Source organism: Nylanderia fulva, unplaced genomic scaffold (assembly GCF_048542155.1).
Source record: "Nylanderia fulva isolate GAGA-0341 unplaced genomic scaffold, ASM4854215v1 Scaffold11, whole genome shotgun sequence".
Lineage (NCBI taxonomy): Eukaryota > Metazoa > Arthropoda > Insecta > Hymenoptera > Formicidae > Nylanderia > Nylanderia fulva.
Window position 1 is genome coordinate 1255201 of NW_028189302.1, and position 20260 is coordinate 1275460.

General features: G+C 33.5%; 3 protein-coding genes and 1 long non-coding RNA gene across 13 annotated transcripts in view; 3 read left to right on the plus strand and 1 right to left on the minus strand.

The window, feature by feature from the left end:
• LOC114945581 (uncharacterized) overlaps positions 1-5902 on the plus strand; it is a 210697-nt gene extending 204795 nt beyond the window's left edge. For 3 of the 7 annotated variants that reach the window (XM_085486163.1, XM_029321848.2, XM_029321856.2), the window contains 3 exons: positions 167-474; positions 831-1127; positions 1199-5902. In XM_085486163.1, coding sequence (XP_085342289.1) covers positions 167-474; positions 831-1127; positions 1199-1472 — 879 coding nt within the window. In that variant the 3' untranslated portion in view covers positions 1473-5902. The remainder of the gene's footprint in view (positions 1-166; positions 475-830; positions 1128-1198) is intronic. The other 4 variants (XM_085486167.1, XM_029321864.2, XM_029321840.2 and 1 more) reach the window with 2 other exon arrangements.
• Positions 5903-11073: 5171 nt separating this feature from the next.
• The window catches only part of LOC114945633 (uncharacterized), a 149364-nt gene continuing 140177 nt past the window's right edge, over positions 11074-20260 (plus strand). For both annotated transcript variants that reach the window (XR_014925495.1, XR_014925493.1), the window contains exons 1-2: positions 11074-11800; positions 11888-11919. This is a non-coding gene — a long non-coding RNA (uncharacterized LOC114945633). The remainder of the gene's footprint in view (positions 11801-11887; positions 11920-20260) is intronic.
• Positions 12242-14263, plus strand: dbe (KRR1 small subunit processome component homolog dbe). Its single transcript, XM_029321891.2, has one exon. It carries the CDS (start codon positions 12517-12519, stop codon positions 13429-13431), a length of 915 nt encoding a protein of 304 aa, XP_029177724.1. The 5' UTR covers positions 12242-12516; the 3' UTR covers positions 13432-14263.
• Positions 13712-20260, minus strand: part of Pgant2 (polypeptide N-acetylgalactosaminyltransferase 2) — a 357271-nt gene continuing 350722 nt past the window's right edge. For all 3 annotated transcript variants that reach the window (XM_085486206.1, XM_085486202.1, XM_085486199.1), the window contains exons 9-10: positions 19265-19475; positions 13712-19181 (exon numbers count right to left, since the gene is read on the minus strand). In XM_085486206.1, the coding sequence (XP_085342332.1) occupies positions 18912-19181; positions 19265-19475 (481 nt within the window). In that variant the 3' untranslated portion in view covers positions 13712-18911. The remainder of the gene's footprint in view (positions 19182-19264; positions 19476-20260) is intronic.

A 20260-nucleotide genomic window follows, 5' to 3' on the forward strand; every position in this document is an offset into this window, starting at 1 on the left:
TTAAATAAGTTAGTGCTAAATGTTAGGAAAAGTCTCGGATACGTACTCTAATTTGCATGTTTAAAAATTTGCATATAATTCGCGAGCGAGATCCTAGTTACTTGATTTCGAACGTTTTTATATTTTTAATTTATATTTTGAGATAAGAATCTGAAAATACTGTCAGGTCCAACAGGCGGTAGCTCAAGCAGCGCAGCAGTTACAGACTCTGCAGAAACAGCAAGCCCTTCAGAACAGCGGCAGTTTGGTCGGGCGAAATTTACCCCAAAGATCACCACCACCTAGCACACCGCCAGCAGTAAAACCGGTGAAGTTAGAACCTTCACCGGAGGAGACGACGGATCTCGAGGAACTGGAACAGTTCGCCAAAACGTTCAAGCAGAGGCGGATCAAGCTCGGCTTCACCCAAGGAGACGTCGGACTCGCGATGGGCAAACTCTACGGCAACGATTTTTCGCAAACTACCATCTCCAGGTAGAGACATATATTCTTCATTTGAATCACGATTAAACAAATCGTAAACATTCTAAAAATATTTGGAACGTTTCTGAATATTTCTGAATTTTTCAATTTTTGATGATTTTTCGTATGATTATTGGTTGAATTTTATATATGTATATATAGAAATAATTTACTTATAATATTTAGTAGATATAATAAAATATTATAAATATTATAATAAAAATTAAAATATAAATAATACAATATTTATAATAAAATATTTATTTATAATATTTATAATATTTTTGTATAATTTGTACATAATAAGAAATAAAATAATTTTTAATTAATCGAACAAGTTGAAATGAAATAAAATCTCTGCATTTCAGGTTCGAAGCGTTGAATCTTTCCTTCAAAAATATGTGCAAGTTGAAACCGCTACTACAAAAGTGGCTGGAGGACGCCGATAATTCCTTGAACAATCCCAATTCACTATCGAATCCACTTACGACACCGGAAGCAATCGGCAGACGGCGGAAGAAAAGGACGTCTATAGAGACCAGCGTGAGGGTGGCTCTGGAGAAGGCTTTTATTCAAAATCCAAAGCCTACGTCCGAAGAAATAACTATATTAGCGGATAGTCTCGCGATGGAAAAGGAAGTGGTTCGCGTCTGGTTCTGCAACAGGTAAACCTCCCCCTGAAGATGTTAATTAGACTTCATAGATTTCTGATTTTCGGCCTTCATTCTCTTCATAGAAGCACCTTATGTTGTAATCTGCGTTTCAGAAGGCAAAAGGAGAAGAGAATCAACCCACCAACGGCTGCGATGGGCAGCCCGACGATGACGTCACCCGCGCCTTCGGTGTTCGCCTCTATCGCTAGTTCCATGTCCGGCAGCCCTTTAGCTCTAACGACGCATTCCTCGGGTATGGGACACCCTCATCCAGCGTCTATGAACTCGCCCTTGCCGCTGGCCTTGGTCTCGACAGGTGGCAACTACCATCAGCTGAACAGCAAGTCTCACGAGTGACACCAGCAAGCGACCCATCAAGGGGACGCTCTCTATCACCAGCATCATCATCAACAGCACTCGCAACAGCAGCAGCATCATCACCATCAGCAACAGCAACGACGCTTGTGCAATTTACCGGAGTTCTATCATTAGCCGATAATCTAATTTTTTAAAATTAGTAATGAGAATGATAACCTTTTGGACCTTCTTATTCTTTTATTCGACATCGAGTGAGAGAATCTATTCTTCATTATTTCTCTCTTCAGTTCTTATTCATATTCGAATAATGGACCGAAGGAGAAATCGAGAATATAATAAATCAATTATCTCGGTGAACACAAAGAATATGAAAGTACCGATTGTGTTTCAAATCGACGAGGTCACAAGTCATCGATGATGACACTGGAGAATCATCGATAATCGCGATCTTGGTGATATCGGTTAAATTTCGGTAGTAATGCGAGAAGTATAAAGAGTCCATACGAAGAAACCATAAAGAGAATTCGAAATAGGTAATCAGTTTCGCAGGAAACGACTGAGTGTATAAGCGAGAATGTTAACGAGGATGCAAGTGTGCGAAAGTGAGAGTTGTGCGATATATAATAAGGGAGAGAATGTGTAAAATCCATGTTGTCATTAAGTAATCCCGGGATTGTTATATAAGTATCTACTAAAAAGTATACGAAGACACGCTGCGTTTTGAATGAAGCACGAAAATGGATGTAAGGTGATTTTTAGCGTAAGTGTGCAGTGAATTCTTTTGGATGCACTTAGTGCATACTGATGCATATTAAAGGCTGTCGTGAATTTTAAAAAATTAACGCGAAAACGTAAGCATGATATGTAAATGGCCGATTCTCCGTTAGATGCTTAGCATATATCTTATCGTGTTGATACATCATATGTTAAGCATTTCATTTAATGAAAACGGGGAAAGCCATTTATATTATTTCTTTACACAAGTAGTGTACACAATCGATTTTAAGATGCATCAGTGTGCAGATCCAAGATTGCAAATCTCTGCCAAAAAAACTTAGACAATTATAAGAGATCATTGATTATTACTATTTCTTTGATAACTTTGACAAATTTTTTTTTTAAACAGAATAACTATAATTCTGTTCTTTGAAAGCTACTCGAGCTGATATATTATGAACGGAAATTGTATTCGAGTTTTTTTCAAACGAAAGATACTGATGTTAGTATATTATAGATCGTGGCAATAATAGAAAAGGTTCAACGATTTCTGCATTTTTTATCTTCTGATTGCATTTGCAAAATTATGTCAAATTATGTGCTACGTCAACATCTTTTTCCATAAATACGAATTTTTATAATTTTTATAGAATTATTCTCTGATATACATATATATATATACATATATATATATTTCAGCTATATAGAAATGGACTTGAGTAGTACAGATGATACTTGCAGCATGTTTGAACCTTTTATTAGAATCTGGAAACATGATAGCATCAAAATGTAATCGAAACTTTCTTAAATTCGAATCTTTTTTATATGAGTACTCGGAAATGTAACAGCATCTAAGTAAAATTCTACAATGTGTATACATGTATGTACTGGATACTTATGTAATTCACATTAACTATATAATATATTCTTTACAATTTTAAATTTACTTAGATGCTATTATGTTTTAAAGTAAGCATAAAAGATTCGAATATATATTTTTAATCAATTTTCAATTACGTTTTGATACTATTATCATTTGCTATATATTATATTTGTTTCGTACTTGAATGTATGAAGTTTTTACAATGATATTAACACATACATACAGGTACGATTTTTTTTTATAAGCCATATTCGATTTCAATGAAATGATATCTATATATTGAATTGAACCGATTGTGTTAAGATATAAATACGTTTTGAACTAGATCCTATCTCTGCAATTATATCTCGGAAGCCGACAATTGACGATTTTTATTCATCGATTGTCTCATTCTTTTGTATCTTTGTCACTTCTCGTAATATATGCATCAAAGTCGACACTGTCAGAGTAATTGGGAAGTCGTCAAATAGTCTGATACATCGGTTCTATATAAAAATCGATATTTTTTGCGACATAATTATAAGTATTATTTTTTAGAAATCTGCTATCAGAAATTCACAAAGATATTTGAATAATAATTAAGATCATGTTGTGTAGGCATTGCGGAGAATATCACGTTAGTCATTTCCCCTTTCTATCAAATATAGTTTGAAAAATGATTTTATTTGATGGTGCAAGCAGGGTTTACGGTGCATCTCAACGGCAAAATGCGGCGAGGTCCGACAATACAGTTGTACATATATATACATATATATATATATATATATACACACATAGGCGTGTCTGTCATCGTATCGTACATATCTGTGTCACAGGGCTGTATATAATAAATAACACGAGTTTTCACGAGAGACCACCGAGTGTTGTACCGAGAAATCGCGAATATATCCACGCGCGACTGTTGACCTCCGAATCACGATCGAATAAAAAAAAAAGACGTAATTCATGCCAAAGTGTATCGCCTGTACAAGTATTATGAATGTGAACGGGAGAATTTCGTAAAAAAAAAAAAATAAAAAATATAAAAAAAAATAATTATTCGGAGGCGACGCGACGCGCGTGGAAATAATTTCTGTGTCGAGAAGAAAATATACACATATATTTCTTGTGCGAGCGATAGTTAGTAATATTTGTAGATAACACGGTACCTAAGTAATACGTAATGTATATACGATTATTTACACTATGCACATATGCGAATTTTAATGGCATATGTATATCCGTGCATCGAGATGGGATGCAGTAGAAAGGAAAAGAGGAGATTCGGGTCTTTCCGATATTTTAAGCGAGAAAGAGAGAAAATCTCCTTTTTTTATGAAAATACAACAAGATAGTGTAATGTATTTTAAAATATGTTTTTCTTTTAAACGTAGTTTAATATATATTTTTTGATGTATAAACGTTTCTTTTCTGTGAGCTAGGTAGAGATTTTTCGCCACTCGTCAAGATCGATGCGTTTTTCCGGTGGACTCTCGGTGATTAATTAAGGGCTATGATTTTAGATTATATATATAGGTCAGAAAAACGAACGTGATAAAATATTGATCGTATACTTATTCCTAAAAAAAAAAAGAAAAAAACAAACCCATACGCGTGTGTACATAGGTTTCATTATCAACGTGCAGAATTTGCGTAAGTGGTATACATATAACGATTGTAATGTCATAAGTATATCGTCGTATATATACATATACATATACATATATATATATATATATAAACTTGTGCGTGCATCGACATATGCATACATACATATATACATAAATGTAAAAAAAACGGACGTTGTACATATAATAGGATAAGATAGGATATTCCGTTAAGAAATGGCAAACATGTATTATTCTCATGTCATACAACCATCATCATCATCGTCATCTGTGTTGATTGAGATTACTACGTAATCAAACGAGATACATGCTACTGTTATTAATGTCGCTTGTCGTGTAAATTGACTTTTTACGTATCCGGAGGAAGATCAATGCTTTACTTTCTGCATATCTGTATGTAAAAATCCCCCGAAAAATGAAAAGGAAAAAAAGCGCGCGCGAACTGTCGATCCAACAATTTGCACGACACTGTGCCGATATATATTTATGTTTGCACATCAAAGAAAAAAAAGAATAGTTCTTAATGTAACAATATTTTTCATATGTATATATGTGAACTTTAATTCTACATTTTTCTTTCGACCTTATTTCAACGAATATAATTGATCGAGCGTCTTTCGAGAGAATTTGTGCAAACTGTCAGGTCATGTACTCTGAGCAATACATTCCCCCTTTCTCGACTCATTTCATCCCCTTCATCTCGTTTCTAAATTTCCCAAACTCCCCGAGTCGTGGACCAAACTGTAGCGAGAATGTCGACAAAAACACGCGCGCAAAAAGAGAGAAAAAGAGCGAGAGAGAGAGACGCAAATATATAAAAAAAGAGTTCCTATAAGGCCGCAAACATTTGTTGGGCGGACGACGATGAGCGAAAAGAGGACAAGAAGGCAATCGGGTAGAGGAGAATAGTTGAACGAAGAAAGGGAAGGGAAGAAAGAAGGTTTTGTCCGTCATGAGTGCTTGTAGATAATTAACAGGATAATAAGAATAATAATAATTATAGCGAAAGAAAGAAAAGAGAGATACGACTCCTCTCTCCTTGTCATCGGCATCATTCGTCGATTTATATGTTACAAAATGCGTTCGATATTTTATGCGATAACGCCGCAGGTGAACATATTAGGCATTTTTACTTGATGATCCGTAATTAGTTACATTCATTAATATAATTATTAGTAATTATTAATTATTATTATTATTTCATTATATTTTAACTTTTATTATTTGAGAATAAAAATGCTAGAGAGCTTTCAGTTACATCAGCATTATTTGTTCTTTTTCACCGTTTTTCAGTTTTTTCCGCTCCCTTCGATCCCTTCAATTTCTATTTTTGCGTAGAAAAAAAAAAACTAATTGATAAGCGAAACGAGATATTTATTTTCTGCTGATCCGCGACGATCGCCGCGCGATTTTTCTATCCTTTATCTAGCGAGCGTGGTGTCGTTATAGAGAAATAAAAAAAAAACTGTATTCCTCTCCTACCGTCCCGTCACCTTCTCATCTGTGTATATACTATCTGTATATATACAACTTTGTAGTAGTGGATAAATAATACTCGATACGCCATATACATGCATAAGAACCAGTTTACGATTGGACGGAAGATAAGAAGCAGAAGGATGCATCGATGAAATAATTTTTAATTCTGTATTAATATTATTCAGATCTTTTTCTAGCAACATCGATAATTAATTATCAATCATAAATTATAATTTTTTCCAATCAAATTTCTTTGCTGGCAAACTCGTAAAAAAGCTGTCTCTGATAAAACTAGAAATATAAACGAGAAGAATTGTATGAATTATATCTGCTTTTTATCTCCGTCCACGCAGTAATTGGCTTAAGACGATCCTATATGTTCAGTAATTAGGAGAAAACGAAGCTACAATGCTCCGAGTATACCAATTAGTCGACTACTCGTAGAAGAGTTTGTATTCTCAACGTAAGACACTATTGGATACTTTAAATTCGTGATGGTACTAAATGTCAAAAAAAGAAAAACTTAATTAAAATGTAATTTTAAAAAATATATAGACATATCTAATCTTTTTTAATATTATGATAAATTATAAAAAAATTTTTAATAATATAAATTATATAAAGTCTGTTCCTCTGTAAAATATTCAGAGAAGATTACGATAATTGTTATAAATTCTTCTCATTTTTCTAGATAATTTTGTGTGTACAATCGCATCGATTAATGATGATAAAGATAATTGTAAATTTTCGCGATTTGGCAATTATTTACCTTCGCGTTTAGAGTATCCAGTTTTTCAACGTCTTCTCGTGGAGGACATCATAGGGTTATCATATAGGTTTTAATAACGTTCGATGTGTGTAACACGTTATCACGAGGCACATAACATAATCGTATAAGGGTTAATTAAAATATACGCGAGAGGAGCACGGTATGACAGTTCTTAAAAAACGTCGAGACGATTACAGAATCCCGTTCAAACGAGAACGAGAAATCGTTTGACTATTTTGTACTAAGAATTATCGATTCTATTATATGCACGTCTGAGAGAGAGAGAGAAAGAGAGCGAGAGGAAATGAAAGGAAGATGAGAGAAAGTGAACGAAAAAATGTCGCAAAATTCGCGAATCTTCCCGTCGACGGACTGTAATAATTAATAGACAAATTTCTTGCTATAAAAATGCATGTCTATGCGGCAATCGTTTTTCATCTTTTGATGAAAGAACGAGCTTTTATGTGGAAGAGAAAGAGAGACAATGGAATAAATGGGAGAGAGAGAAAGTGCGAGAGCATGTTGAATGGTGTATAAATAAAATCATATCAATCGTAAATAGTTCGTGTTATCTAGATATACTACGATTATTACGATTATTATTTATCACAGTATGATTAGCGAAGGATATTGTAATTGTATAATAAACTGGGTCATAGATCATCTCTCTGCTGTCCTGATACTTTTTGATTAATATAATTAATGTATTGAATGAATATATAATTAATTAATTCACGTATGTTGAGAAAAATTTGAAACCATTTTTTTAATTTTATATTGCATTAATTATTTTTTTTTTAAGAAATATGATTTTTTTATATCTCACTTTTGTTAAAGAAATTATTGATATTATTAAGGTAAGTGATTATGTATATTATATACAGACGTCGATTAGAAAATTTGTAGAATAAATATAGAAATGTAAATTATAAATTATTTCACACATATACGCACATATTATAATAAATTGAAGACTTTTTATTAAAAAATTTTGACAAAAGTCAATAAGCTGTATTTAAAATAGACAAGATCAATATATTTAATAATCATTATTGTCTTCAGTCAACATGACTTAATCCTTATTTTTAATAAAACAATTAATACTGGAGAAGAGCTCCGTACTTACCCAATATTTAAATAAAATCCGCCCTTCTCAAAGTAAGAGCGAAAATTTTAATGTTACACAAAATATAATTGCACAAAAATACACAATATTGTAAAGCAAAGCAGGAGAGGATTTTCACAAAATTTTATTAAATTGTATTAATCAAAAAAACAATTAATACTGGAGAAGAACCCCGTACTTACCAAATATTAAAAAAATAAAATCCGCCCTTTCAAAGTGAGAGCAAAAATTTTAATTACGCACAAAAATATTCAATATTGTAAAGCAAAGGAGAGGATTTTCACAAAATTTTATTAAATTTTATTAATCAAAAAAACAATTAATACTGGAGAAGAACTCCGTACTTACCAAATATTCAAAAAATAAAATTTGCCCTTTCATAAAGTGAGAGCAAATATTTTAATTACGCACAAAAATACTCAATATTGTAAAGTAAAGGAGAGGATTTTCACAAGATTTTATTAAATTTTATTAACCAAAAAATTAATGAGTCTCACCGAGACGATATAGGAGAGCTCCGTACTTATCCAATCTTTAAATAAAATCAGCTCCTCAAAATGAGAGCAAAAATTTTAATATTGTACAAAAATATACACGCAATATTGTAAAGCAAAGGAGCGGATTTTCACAAAATTTTATTAAATTTTATCAACCAAAAAATTGACTCACCGAGACGATATACTTATTGTTAGCAGCAGCGGAATTGTAAACTGTAAAATATAAATAACATAAATTAATAAAAAATAAATATAATATAAATATATAATATAAAAACATAATAATAATAAAATAAAAAATATAAATAAATTACTCACCATAAAATATTTGTTCTATAGTTGCCCGATGCCACTTCGGGCCTCCTCGTAGAAGAATGCACTTGCACTCGCGTTACCTTTTTCGTTCACGACGTCCGAATTTTAATTATATCACAATCTTCGACGTCTTTCGATAAAACGCGAGAATTTATTCGCGCGCGAACAAAATCTAATTTTTTTAATAAGGCCATTTATCGAACAACGATGGCGACTTCCCCCGCGATGCACTCATAGAAGTCACCGATATATTACCGAATATTGGCCACTATATGTATACACGCTTCACTATATTTCAACGATATTTTGACACGACGGTGCGAAAGTACGACCAAACACGCGCAATTGTCTACTTAGAATACACTCAAGAACGTCGAAAAACTCGAGAATTTCAGCGTCGAAAGCACGCGGTAATTCTCACGATCGGTCCCCTCGGAAATTTGCGCGCCAAATAACTTTCGGCGGGCTCGAGTCGTCGCTGTGACGTCACGCGGTCACGTGTGCTTTCGGGAGGCTGAACGCTGAGCGAGATTCACACCGCGAATTTTGCGGTCGACAAGCGGCAATAATTTCGCGCGCGCGATCGCGATTAATCTGTCGAATACACGCGACACAATCGGATTTATAATTTTATACGACAATTAACGAGGTAAGACACTAATTAATATGTATTTACACTCAATGTTCGCGGACCGGCACGATGAGCGCGCGAACGTCAACCGCGAACAATGTAAAAGTGTACTAGAGTACAGCACTCTCCACTTTAGATTGCGTTCGGAATTATATTCCCCTAGGGTGAAACGCTGGACCAATCAGGACGAAGCAATCCTCGCTCTCTGATTGGTTGGACAAATTCTGAACTTTGACAGACGGATTTTCGAACATAATCTAGAGTACTGCTGCTATTTTGTACTCGAGGTTAACTTTAATGTCAATTTAAATGTAAAGATAATTTTAATTTTAACTTAAATTTTTAATTTTAATAATCTCAACTCTCTAATTTTAATTTTAAGTACTAACAGCCTAAAAAATAATTAAGAATGTACCTCAAGTTAAGGTATTTATATTAATGTAAACTAAAGACACGGCCACAGTTTCCCACTTTGGCATAAGATTATATTTTGTTATGTAAAGGTGTCTTTTTACGAGCCGCTGAAACCGATTGTTTGAACGACAAAATGATCACGTAACAACTTTTGTCGCTGAATTGAACAGCGATCATTTTTGTACATGAAAAGGATAGCAGTAATTATACTGCTCAAACGCTCAACTTTCAATTCTGTTTGCGCTGCTATTCTTTTCCCTCGCGTTATCTTTTTCATTCAACAAGGCCGGATTCTAATTATATCACAATCTTCGACGTGTTTCGGTAAAACGCGAGAAACTGATTCGCGTGCGAACAAAATCTTATTTTTTCAGTAAGGCCATAATTTATCGAACGACAGTGACGACTTCCTTCGCGACGTACTCAGAAGTCGCCGATATTCCCGAATATTGGCCATTATATATATATACGCTTTACTACAAGATTTCAACGACACTTCGACACGACGATGCGAAAGCACGACCGGAAACGCGCAATTGTCTACTTAGAATATATTCGAGAACATCGAGTAATTACTGCTCAAACGCTCAACTTTTAATTCTGTCGCGCTGCTATCCTTTTCATGTACAAAAATTATCGCTGTTTATTATTTTTAGGCTGTTAGTACTTAAAATTAAAATTAGAGTTAAGATTATTAAAATTAAATTAAAGTTAAAATTAAAATTATTTTTACATTTAAATTGACATTAAAGTTAAACTCGAAAAGATTCGTGAAAAGACACATTTACATAACAAAATATAATAATTATTTTAAAGTAGGAAACTGTGGCCGTGCCTTAGTTTGCCTTAATACAATATCTTAGCTTGACGTTCTTAATTATTCTTTAGGCTGTTAGTACTTAAAATTAAAATTAAAGTTAAGATTATTAAAATTAAATTTAAGTTAAAATTAAAATTATCTTTACATTTAAATTGACATTAAAGTTAAGCTCGAGTACAAAATCGCAGCAGTACTCTAGATTATGTTCGAAAATCCGTCTGTCAAAGTTCAGAATTTGTCCAACCAATCAGAGAGCGAGGATTGCTTCGTCCTGATTGGTCAGTCCAGCGCTTCAACCTACGGGAATATATTTCCGAACGCAATCTAAAGTGGAGAGTGCTGTACTCTAGTACACTTTTACATTGTTCGCAGTTGACGTTCGCGCGCTCATCGTGCCGGTCCGCGAACATTGAGTGTAAATACATATTAATTAGTGTCTTACCTCGTTAATTGTCGTATAAAATTATAAATCCGATCGTGTCGCATCTATTCGACAGATTAATCGCGATCGCGCGCGCGAAATTATTGCCGCTCGTCGACCGCAAAATTCGCGGTGTGAATCTCGCTCAGAGTTCAGTCTCCCGAAAGCACACGCGACCGCGTGACGTCACAGCGACGACTCGAGCCCGCCGAAAGTTATTTGGCGCGCAAATTTCCGAGAGGACGGGTCGCGAGAATTACCGCGCGTTTTCTACGCGAAAATGTCCGGATTCTTTGATGTTTTCGAGTGTATTCTAAGTAGACAATTGCGCGTTTTCGGTCGTGCTTTCGCATCGTCGTGTCGTAAGTGTCGTTGAAATATAGTGAAGCGTGTATAATAGTGGCCATATTTGGGAATATCGGCGACTTCTGAGTGCGTCGCGGAGGAAGACGCCATATCGCGTTGTTCGATAAATGGCCTTACTGAAAAAATAAGATTTTGTTCGCACGCGAATAATTAGTTTCTCGCGTTTTACTACCGAAACACGTCGACGATTGTGATATATAATTAAAATTCGGGCGTTGCAAACGAAAAAGGTAACGCGAGTGCAAGTGTTTCGCGAAGTGCATCTTTCTACGAGGATATGAGGCCCGGAGAGGCATCGAGCAACGACAGAGCACCTATTATGGTGAGTTAATTTTATTTGATATATTACTACATTTATTTAATTTTATTTATTTTGTTATTTTATTAATTTATAAATTATATTTTACAGTTTACAACCCCGCTGTTATACATCATATCGCGGTAAGTCTCATCAATTTTTACTTAAATTTTGGTTAATAATTTTGTGAAAATCATCCTCTTCGATTTTGCTGAAACTTTAATTAATGTATTTTGTGTATTTTTTGGTGCGTGAAACACGAATCTGCAAATTAAAATCTGCCTCCCTCTTCCCTTTAGGTGATTCGCAGGTAATGAATAATAAACGAATAATAAATTTATTTTTGATTTTTAATATAATTATAGTACACAATATTTATATTTTATCATCTGTTGGAAATCACAGAACCTGTATTTTTTCATATATTTCGTCATAGATGTCTCGTAACTCTATTTACATCATAAGTCACGTGACCATGTAACCTAACTTGTGTTTTGGGGAACCATGTAAAATACCAATACTTCTTGTTACAATTTATGTCAATAATTGTAGCATATTTTAATAATTGGTTAATTTATCAGTAAATGTTATAAATATAATTATTACGTGATTGACATCCAAGAGCGTCTGCTAGAGTTTGCTGGAAATTTGTAAACTCTCGACATTACTTTCTAGTACACGTGGTAAAGTAATCGCATTTTAAAGAAAAATATATAAAATATTTGCGAATTGTGATCAAGATGGAATCTAAGAAGACAGGACCGATCGACAATGCTTGGGCATTGAAAATTCCAGAGTTCAAAGAGAAAGACAATCCTCATCGTCTCCTGGAGGAGAGTTCGTTCGCGACGATGTTCCCGAAGTATCGGGAGCAGTACTTGAGGGAACACTGGTCGTTAGTGCAGAAAGCTCTGGCCGAGCATCACGTCAAGGCCGAGCTGGATCTCGTGGAGGGTAGCATGACGGTGAAAACCACCAGGAAAACCTGGGATCCGTATATCATCATCAAAGCACGCGATATGATCAAGCTGATGGCTCGTTCGGTGCCCTTCGAGCAGGCGGTGAGAGTCCTTCAGGATGACATCTCCGCGGATGTCATCAAGATATCCTCGTTCGTCAGGAACAAGGAGAAGTTCGTCAAGAGAAGACAGAGGCTCATCGGACCAAACGGATGCAATCTCAAGTCCATTGAACTGCTCACCAACTGTTACGTTGTGGTCCAGGGCCAAACCGTGTCTGCATTGGGGCCTTACAAGGGTTTGCAGCAAGTTAGGAAAGTGGTGGAGGATACAATGAAGAATATTCATCCGGTTTACAGTCTCAAAGCTTTGATGCTGAAGAGAGAACTCGCCAAGAATCCAAAATTGAAGGATGAGAATTGGGAACGTTATCTTCCTAAATATAATAGTAAGAATATCAGCAAGCGCAAGGAACCGAAGAAGAAGGTGAAGAAACCGTACACTCCGTTCCCACCAGCTCCAGAAGAGAGCAAAGTTGACAAGAAGCTGGGATCTGGTCAGTACTTCTTGACTGAGGATCAGAAGAGAGCGAAGAAACAGAAGGAGCAAGAAGCGAGACATGAAGAGGCTAACAAGAGGAGACAGGAGCGTAGAGCACAAGCATTTATACCACCTGAAGAACCTGTCCCAAAGTGAAATTACGAAAAGAAAAACAGTGTGATACTGACATTGCATGAATAAAGAAGTAAATTCATCAAGGACTCTGAAGAAGTACATGATAGAATAATAATGTTTCATAGTACGAGTTGCAACATATGTTTCATTTAATAATTTCATCATTTCTTTTAATGATATTAATGATGTGATATATAAAGGGATATGTGAAAAATTGAATTCTGTTACACAATATAAATTTACGGAAATATCCCGCCATTTTATTAAAAAAACTTGTTTTAATAATTACTGTAGTATATCGCATTCTTAACATATATATATTTATATATATATTTTTTACATTTTTGTAAAATATAGAGCAGAGGAAATTTCGGTATTTAGCATTGTTGAAGACGAATATACTCAAAATTTATTATATACATATTTTTTTGCAATAATATATGTATTTTTTACTTATCAAAAATCTTATAGAGAGAATATTTCAAAAAATTTCGAGATAAAACAAAATTCTGCACTTATTTTCACAGACAATTGTAAAAATATAATATATAATATTTTGTGAACATTATTAATCATATCCTTTAATTTTTGCTTTTTGTGAATCAGGATATTTTATTCCTAGTAGTATATAGTCTTCAATTATGCTAATACCTTGACTCGATGCAATTGCCATTTCAAATCTCGCTGCAAAATTATTCATAATTTTCGGAAAGTAGCAGATGCCGAACTGGCCGCTGTTTAATTATTTTTTTTTATCTTTTTTTTTCGATATCCAAAATCGCTCTTACATCAGACAAAATATACGGGCTAACGCATTATGTATCAAGGATGTAAATATACTCGTTCAATATAATACAGCACTCTTATTCTATCTGCACCACAATTTCGCTTCTCGAGTACAAATTTGCATATTACTGAATTACACCTATATTAACATTGACTGGTTATCAGCTATCTTAATATTAGGCTCGTGTCGCCTGTTAGCTTATTTTTACTGATTCTGGAAGTACATTTCTCTCTCGTTAGCTTATATCTATACTTTTTTCTCTCTTATGTCGTGCATATATTTATTTACAAATATACGAATATATATATATAAACGAGAAATAAATATTCATGCTGATTGCAAAACAAAAATTTCTGGAATTGTTAGGAGGAAGGTGATTCAATATAGAATATTATGCATAATTATTTACAAAGCAGCGATGAGAGATATAGACAAATTTCAGAGTAATTCTGCGTGTGTGTTCGATATCGCGTTTCTCGTACTTCCTCTTGGTTTAGTTGATTGAAATAAATTTTTTCTCAATAATAAAATGCTCCACCAATAATTACAAAAAATATATACATATATTTTTCGTTTTTTAGCTAATATCAAAGGGATTATTCGCGAAATTCACTCTTCGTATAATCGTTGAATTTAATTGCCAAATAATTTCTTATTAAAAAGTTAAACATTAATTAAGCTCCGCGTGCGAATTATTGCTCCGTGAAACTTTAAATAATCCGAAAACTAAGTTCCGTTATCTATGCTCTTGAAGCTCTTGGACGGCAAAATCCTTTTAATTCCAACGTTGACTGACTCTGTAATTAGAGCTCCCTCTCTCTCTCTCTCTCTTTCAATCTCCGGCTAACGGAAGGTCGACTTGGTCGAAAATCCTTCAAAAGCATCTGTAGCCGAAAGGAAGCGCGATAATACAGAGATACCTCATGTACATATTTACTATCTACGTGTATGTATATGTATATCATCGCTGGCCGCTTTTCCTGATTAAAGGAAAACGTTTTTAAAGGGCCGACGTTTTTTCTTTTTGCTTGCGCGACGATACGATAAAGATCTGAGATTTCTTTTAGAGACATTTTGATTTTCAGAAGCGATTTTATATCTTCGTATAATATGCGATCGTCGCCTTCGTTTAATCCGAGAAAAAGGCGAATCGATCGCGTTTATAATATTTATTTTGAAGTTGTTATCAGCTTATGTGTAGAGAGAATATTGATATCAAAAGAATTTTTTTTCCCTTTTTTTTTACCAGATGCTTAATCGTAGCAACTAGCGTGAAAACGTGTAATATATAATATATGTATGTGGATGCCCGTGTATTATACAAAAGTTCATTAAGATATATATATTATCATTTATATCTCGCTTCGCGATATTTTTTTATAGTCCCAGCACGAAGCAACGGCAGTAAGATATTTTTTTTATATCGTCGGAAAGTATAAGTGTACAAAAGATCACGTCCTCTGCTAATACGTATTGCTATGTTAGTCGTGTCAACTGCCACTTTGATTCACTTTTAACACGTTGTAGACGAGTAATCGGATCCACGAATGCATTTAAGAAAATTTTTTATGGAATTTTTACAATTTTTGAATCTTTTAAATCGAATTTTTCATCAATTACATTAAAATAAGAATTTATTTTTCTACTAGAAGTGAGAAGAAATTAATATCTCTCTCAATGATTATTTCCAAGCTCTAAAAATTCAAATATATATAATCGAAAATTCTTCTAATTCTTTTTTTTTTTGGAATGTTACTACCGAACTACAACATGTTAAATACGTTCATACGCTCCGGTTACGCCGCGCTTTTCGCACAACCAAGTAATATAAGTATACAATTAGTTACAAAAATAAATAATCTCTTTTCTGCGAATCTCGTATAGCGCATATTTTTGACGAGAAAGCGTTTTTGTTCGTCGCAATTTATGTTTCATTACGAAGATGGGGAGACATGGGTATCGGCGGATTCGAAAATGCGCCCCATATACTAATAATAAGATCGGATAAAAATAACATACATTTGCACGGACTTTGCATCTGACTTCGAGACTGATCAAAATAGCAGTATCGGTTGCTAAGAAGCTTCTTGCGTTGTACACTTTCAGTCATGTGTAAATAAAAATTAGTATAAAATTTGTGACTTTCGTGCAAAAAAAAAAAAAAAGAATATTTAACATTTTTTTCAAGATCGTCTTTAAAAAAGGGAATAGAATTTATATGAATTTGGTTAAAAATGTAAATGATTAATTTATGATTGCGAGATAGAACGAGAACACAATTGTGTCATAATTGGTTCTTTTTTCTTTTTCTTTTTCTTTTTTTTAGTAGTGTAAATAGCAAAAATCTTCTTTGCGTTATTTGCTTAAAAGCGTAATCTCAAAACGGTGTTTGTGATAAGACTATCGATTATCTAAAACATGAAGTAATGCCAAAGCTTTGGCTTTCTTCATATAAAAAAAGATTACATATACATAAGTAAAAAAAAAAAAAAAAAAAAAAAAGAGAGAAATTATCCATTAGACATTAAAGTACAAATAATTGGTCTTCGCTATAAATCTGGATTTATGATAAGTAGAAAAAAATGTCATAAACTCAGATTGTGTCTTGTATGCAAAATTATATTCTGACATATAAATATTGTTGCGCAACAATATATATAAGTATGCAGTGCGTATGCAACAATATATATTCTGTTTGTTTCATTATGTCATATATAAAAGAACAAAAGATAATTTAAGTTTTAAAAATCTGCTTTTTTAAAATCAATTTATAAGCAATGATCTTGTGTTTCATTAATTATGTTTCATTAATAGCATTTTTGAAATCAATCTTATAGACTGATTTCATTTAACTTGTCAATTGCCAATATTAATCAAAATTTACACAATTGCATTATACATAAATTTTTTATATCAACGATAGTTTCTTTAGAAAAAACTATATACTTTATGTAAACTATATACTTTATGTAAACTATATACTTTATGTAAACTATATACTTTATGTATACATTTTAAACTTTTATAGACGACACATTTTACGGAAAGTGAAGAGCTGATGTAAATCCACGTAATATTCTATTCAATTTCAATCTTTGTTCAAATAATATATTATATATTATATATATATATAATATATAGTAAAATCTTTACTTATATAATATCCCTCAAACAAATTCTTCGAGTCTAATCATGAGTCAAAATTGTGTATGAATACTCTGCGTATACAATTCAATTATTTCTTAATATACACATTTAGCTCCGTTTAATAACACTTTAAACCGCGAATACGAGGGATTTCTTCGCCCTGCTGACTTTCTTCGAGGCTAAAAGTGTTAAAAAATGACTCTTTTCGCTAATATAATTTTTCTTGTTTTAAATCCAGCGCACGTATGAAGCATATACCGTAAATCCGCGCATTCGAGAGATTAAGATGCAGTCGCGACTTAACGTGCCTCGGGTCGCAATATGCGAGAAACGGTATATGCAACTTCCGCATTGTCACTATTCGTACACACATTCCTCCGCGCTCTTTTTTTTTTACATTATTTTACTATAAATAATTTTACGCTTATCACACATCGATTGCGAGACGTCACCCTATCATTAAGGTTTAATCTTTTGTCATTATAAAAGGAGTATCGTGATGGTTTCTAGCATTTTTTTTCTTAGTGCCTAAGAAAACGATGAAAAGCGATAAAATTTCGAATGGATAATTAATCCCTTGAGTGTCAATGACGGAAAATCCGCCAAAATAAAACTGCAATGGCCAAAAGTGCTTCATGACGGAAAAATTCGCATATTTCATAACGCCAATAAATCACTTTTGCAGTGCAGCAATTGTACTGATAATGCATACTTTAATGTTTTTGAGGTCGCTGATTTTAAGTTTGATGTCGGATTTTAGAAATTGAAGATTGCGGATCCAATATGGCGGATAATAATTCTTTAAAATTAGTATAGTTCAAAAGTTACTTTATTTTTCAAATACTGGTTCAATGTATCAGATAAAACATTTTTCATACTGAAAATCTAAAATTAAACCGATAATTAGCAATACAGGGAATTGAAAAAATGTTTGAAGTTATTATCCGCCATTTTGAATTTTGGAATTCCGACCTTGGATTCTGATCGGCACCACAAAAAACCCCGGAAAAATGACTTATTTTATATTTCTAAATTTAATGTCATTGATAGCATCCTTCGCACACATGCGTTTTTTTTTGCCTGACACTCAAGGGGTTAAAATCGAAGCTTATATTGATTATAGTATGTATATCATATACACCAAGCAGTCTTAAAACATTTTTCACTTTTTTCTGCGAAATTATCCCGTCTTACGTTATATCATTTTCTTATAACATTATTAAGCGATTCCCCGCAGAGAGGGAAGAATTATCCAAATACACTCTCGTCTAAACTTTATGAGACAAACTGCATCGGGCATTCGCGATTTGCAAACAAGATAGGCTCTTCCTTCCGAACCATGTAGGGAGATCACGAGAAGAGCCACAAGCTACAAAGACGCAACGGTCTAGGATAAGTAAGATCCGCCCTAAATCGATCGGACAAGAGTCAAAAGTCCCTAATTAAGTAATAGCGTCTCTCCGATGCGGTCCGCCTCGCTTAAAATGATCTCGATGATCGAGTCGCGCGACGACGACGAATGAGAGTCCTGCGGTTGAATGATGGGTGTTCACCGCAACCATATCAGCTAGTGATTGTGATTGTAGAGATGCCACCTTTGCGTGTCCGCGTTCGAGTCGCACTTCTCGGCCGTGATACCGCGTTGCGCGTGATACCGCGAGTCCACGCACACGGGTATTCTCGTGTGACGTATCAGGCCGCCCTCCAAGTGCCGCCACTTCTGGTTCTCGCTGCCGTCGCAGATCTGCATCAGCAGCGTCGTGCCCTTGGCGTACACCGGCAAGGTCAGGCAGAGGTCGTGGTGCTTGATCAGGCCGTCCTTGGTGAGGCCCCACTCCTGCGAAGTGTATCATATCGATGTTTAGCTCCGCGTTCTACTTTTTTTTTTTTATCGAATTTAGGTTGATCCGCTAGGCTTACCTGGTTGCCGCCGGTGTTGTGACAAGGGTAGAGACCCACGTTTCCGTCGAGAAGATGACCCATGCTGTCTAGACAGGCTGTGCCTTGTTTCAAGGAACCACCGGGTCCACCCTCGCTCGTAGGTATGACTAATTCGGGGTAAACGTGTTTCAGATACCAGCTGAAAGGCTTGCAATGCAGCCTTCGTTTTAGCTCCATCCTATCTTGGATACTGCAATTATTTATACAATTAGCATAATCGAATTTTCATTTTAGTTTTAAAATTTTAATTTAATTCTTTGAATCAAATTCTGTTTTTATATATTAAGTTTTTTATTTTATATCATATATATTTTTCATATTTTTTTATTATACTTTATGTAGATATTATTTCTAATATTTTTATATCTTAGATATCATTTTTATTATATATTATATTTTTTATATTTAATTTTTACAATTCTTAATAAATTTGTTTTTATATATTAATCTTAATATATAATTAAATTAATATATACTTGATATATTAATAATTAATAATAAATAATTAATATACTTGATATATTAATAATTAATAATGAATATTAAAATATATTTAATATATTAATGTTCTATAAATGAATAAAAAAATTTATTTAGTTTTTTTATATATTAAATTTTATGTATTATATATATTATCAAGATGTATTTTAACGAGGGTTTAATTTTCAAAAATAAATTTCCATTTTGCGTAAAAAAAGTCTCGTTATAATTAAATTAATATATACTTGATATATTAATAATTAATAATGAATATTAAAATATATTTAATATATTAATGTTCTATAAATGAATAAAAAAAATTATTTAGTTTTTTTATATATTAAATTTTATGACGAGGGTTTAATTTTCAAAAATAAATTCCCATTTTGCGTAAAAAAAGTCTCGTTCCACGTATTTAGATGCGTATTCAGTAGCGTAGTACTTTGATGTGGCGTTAAATGACATGATGAAATGCGAGTGAAATTAGAGTTGCGT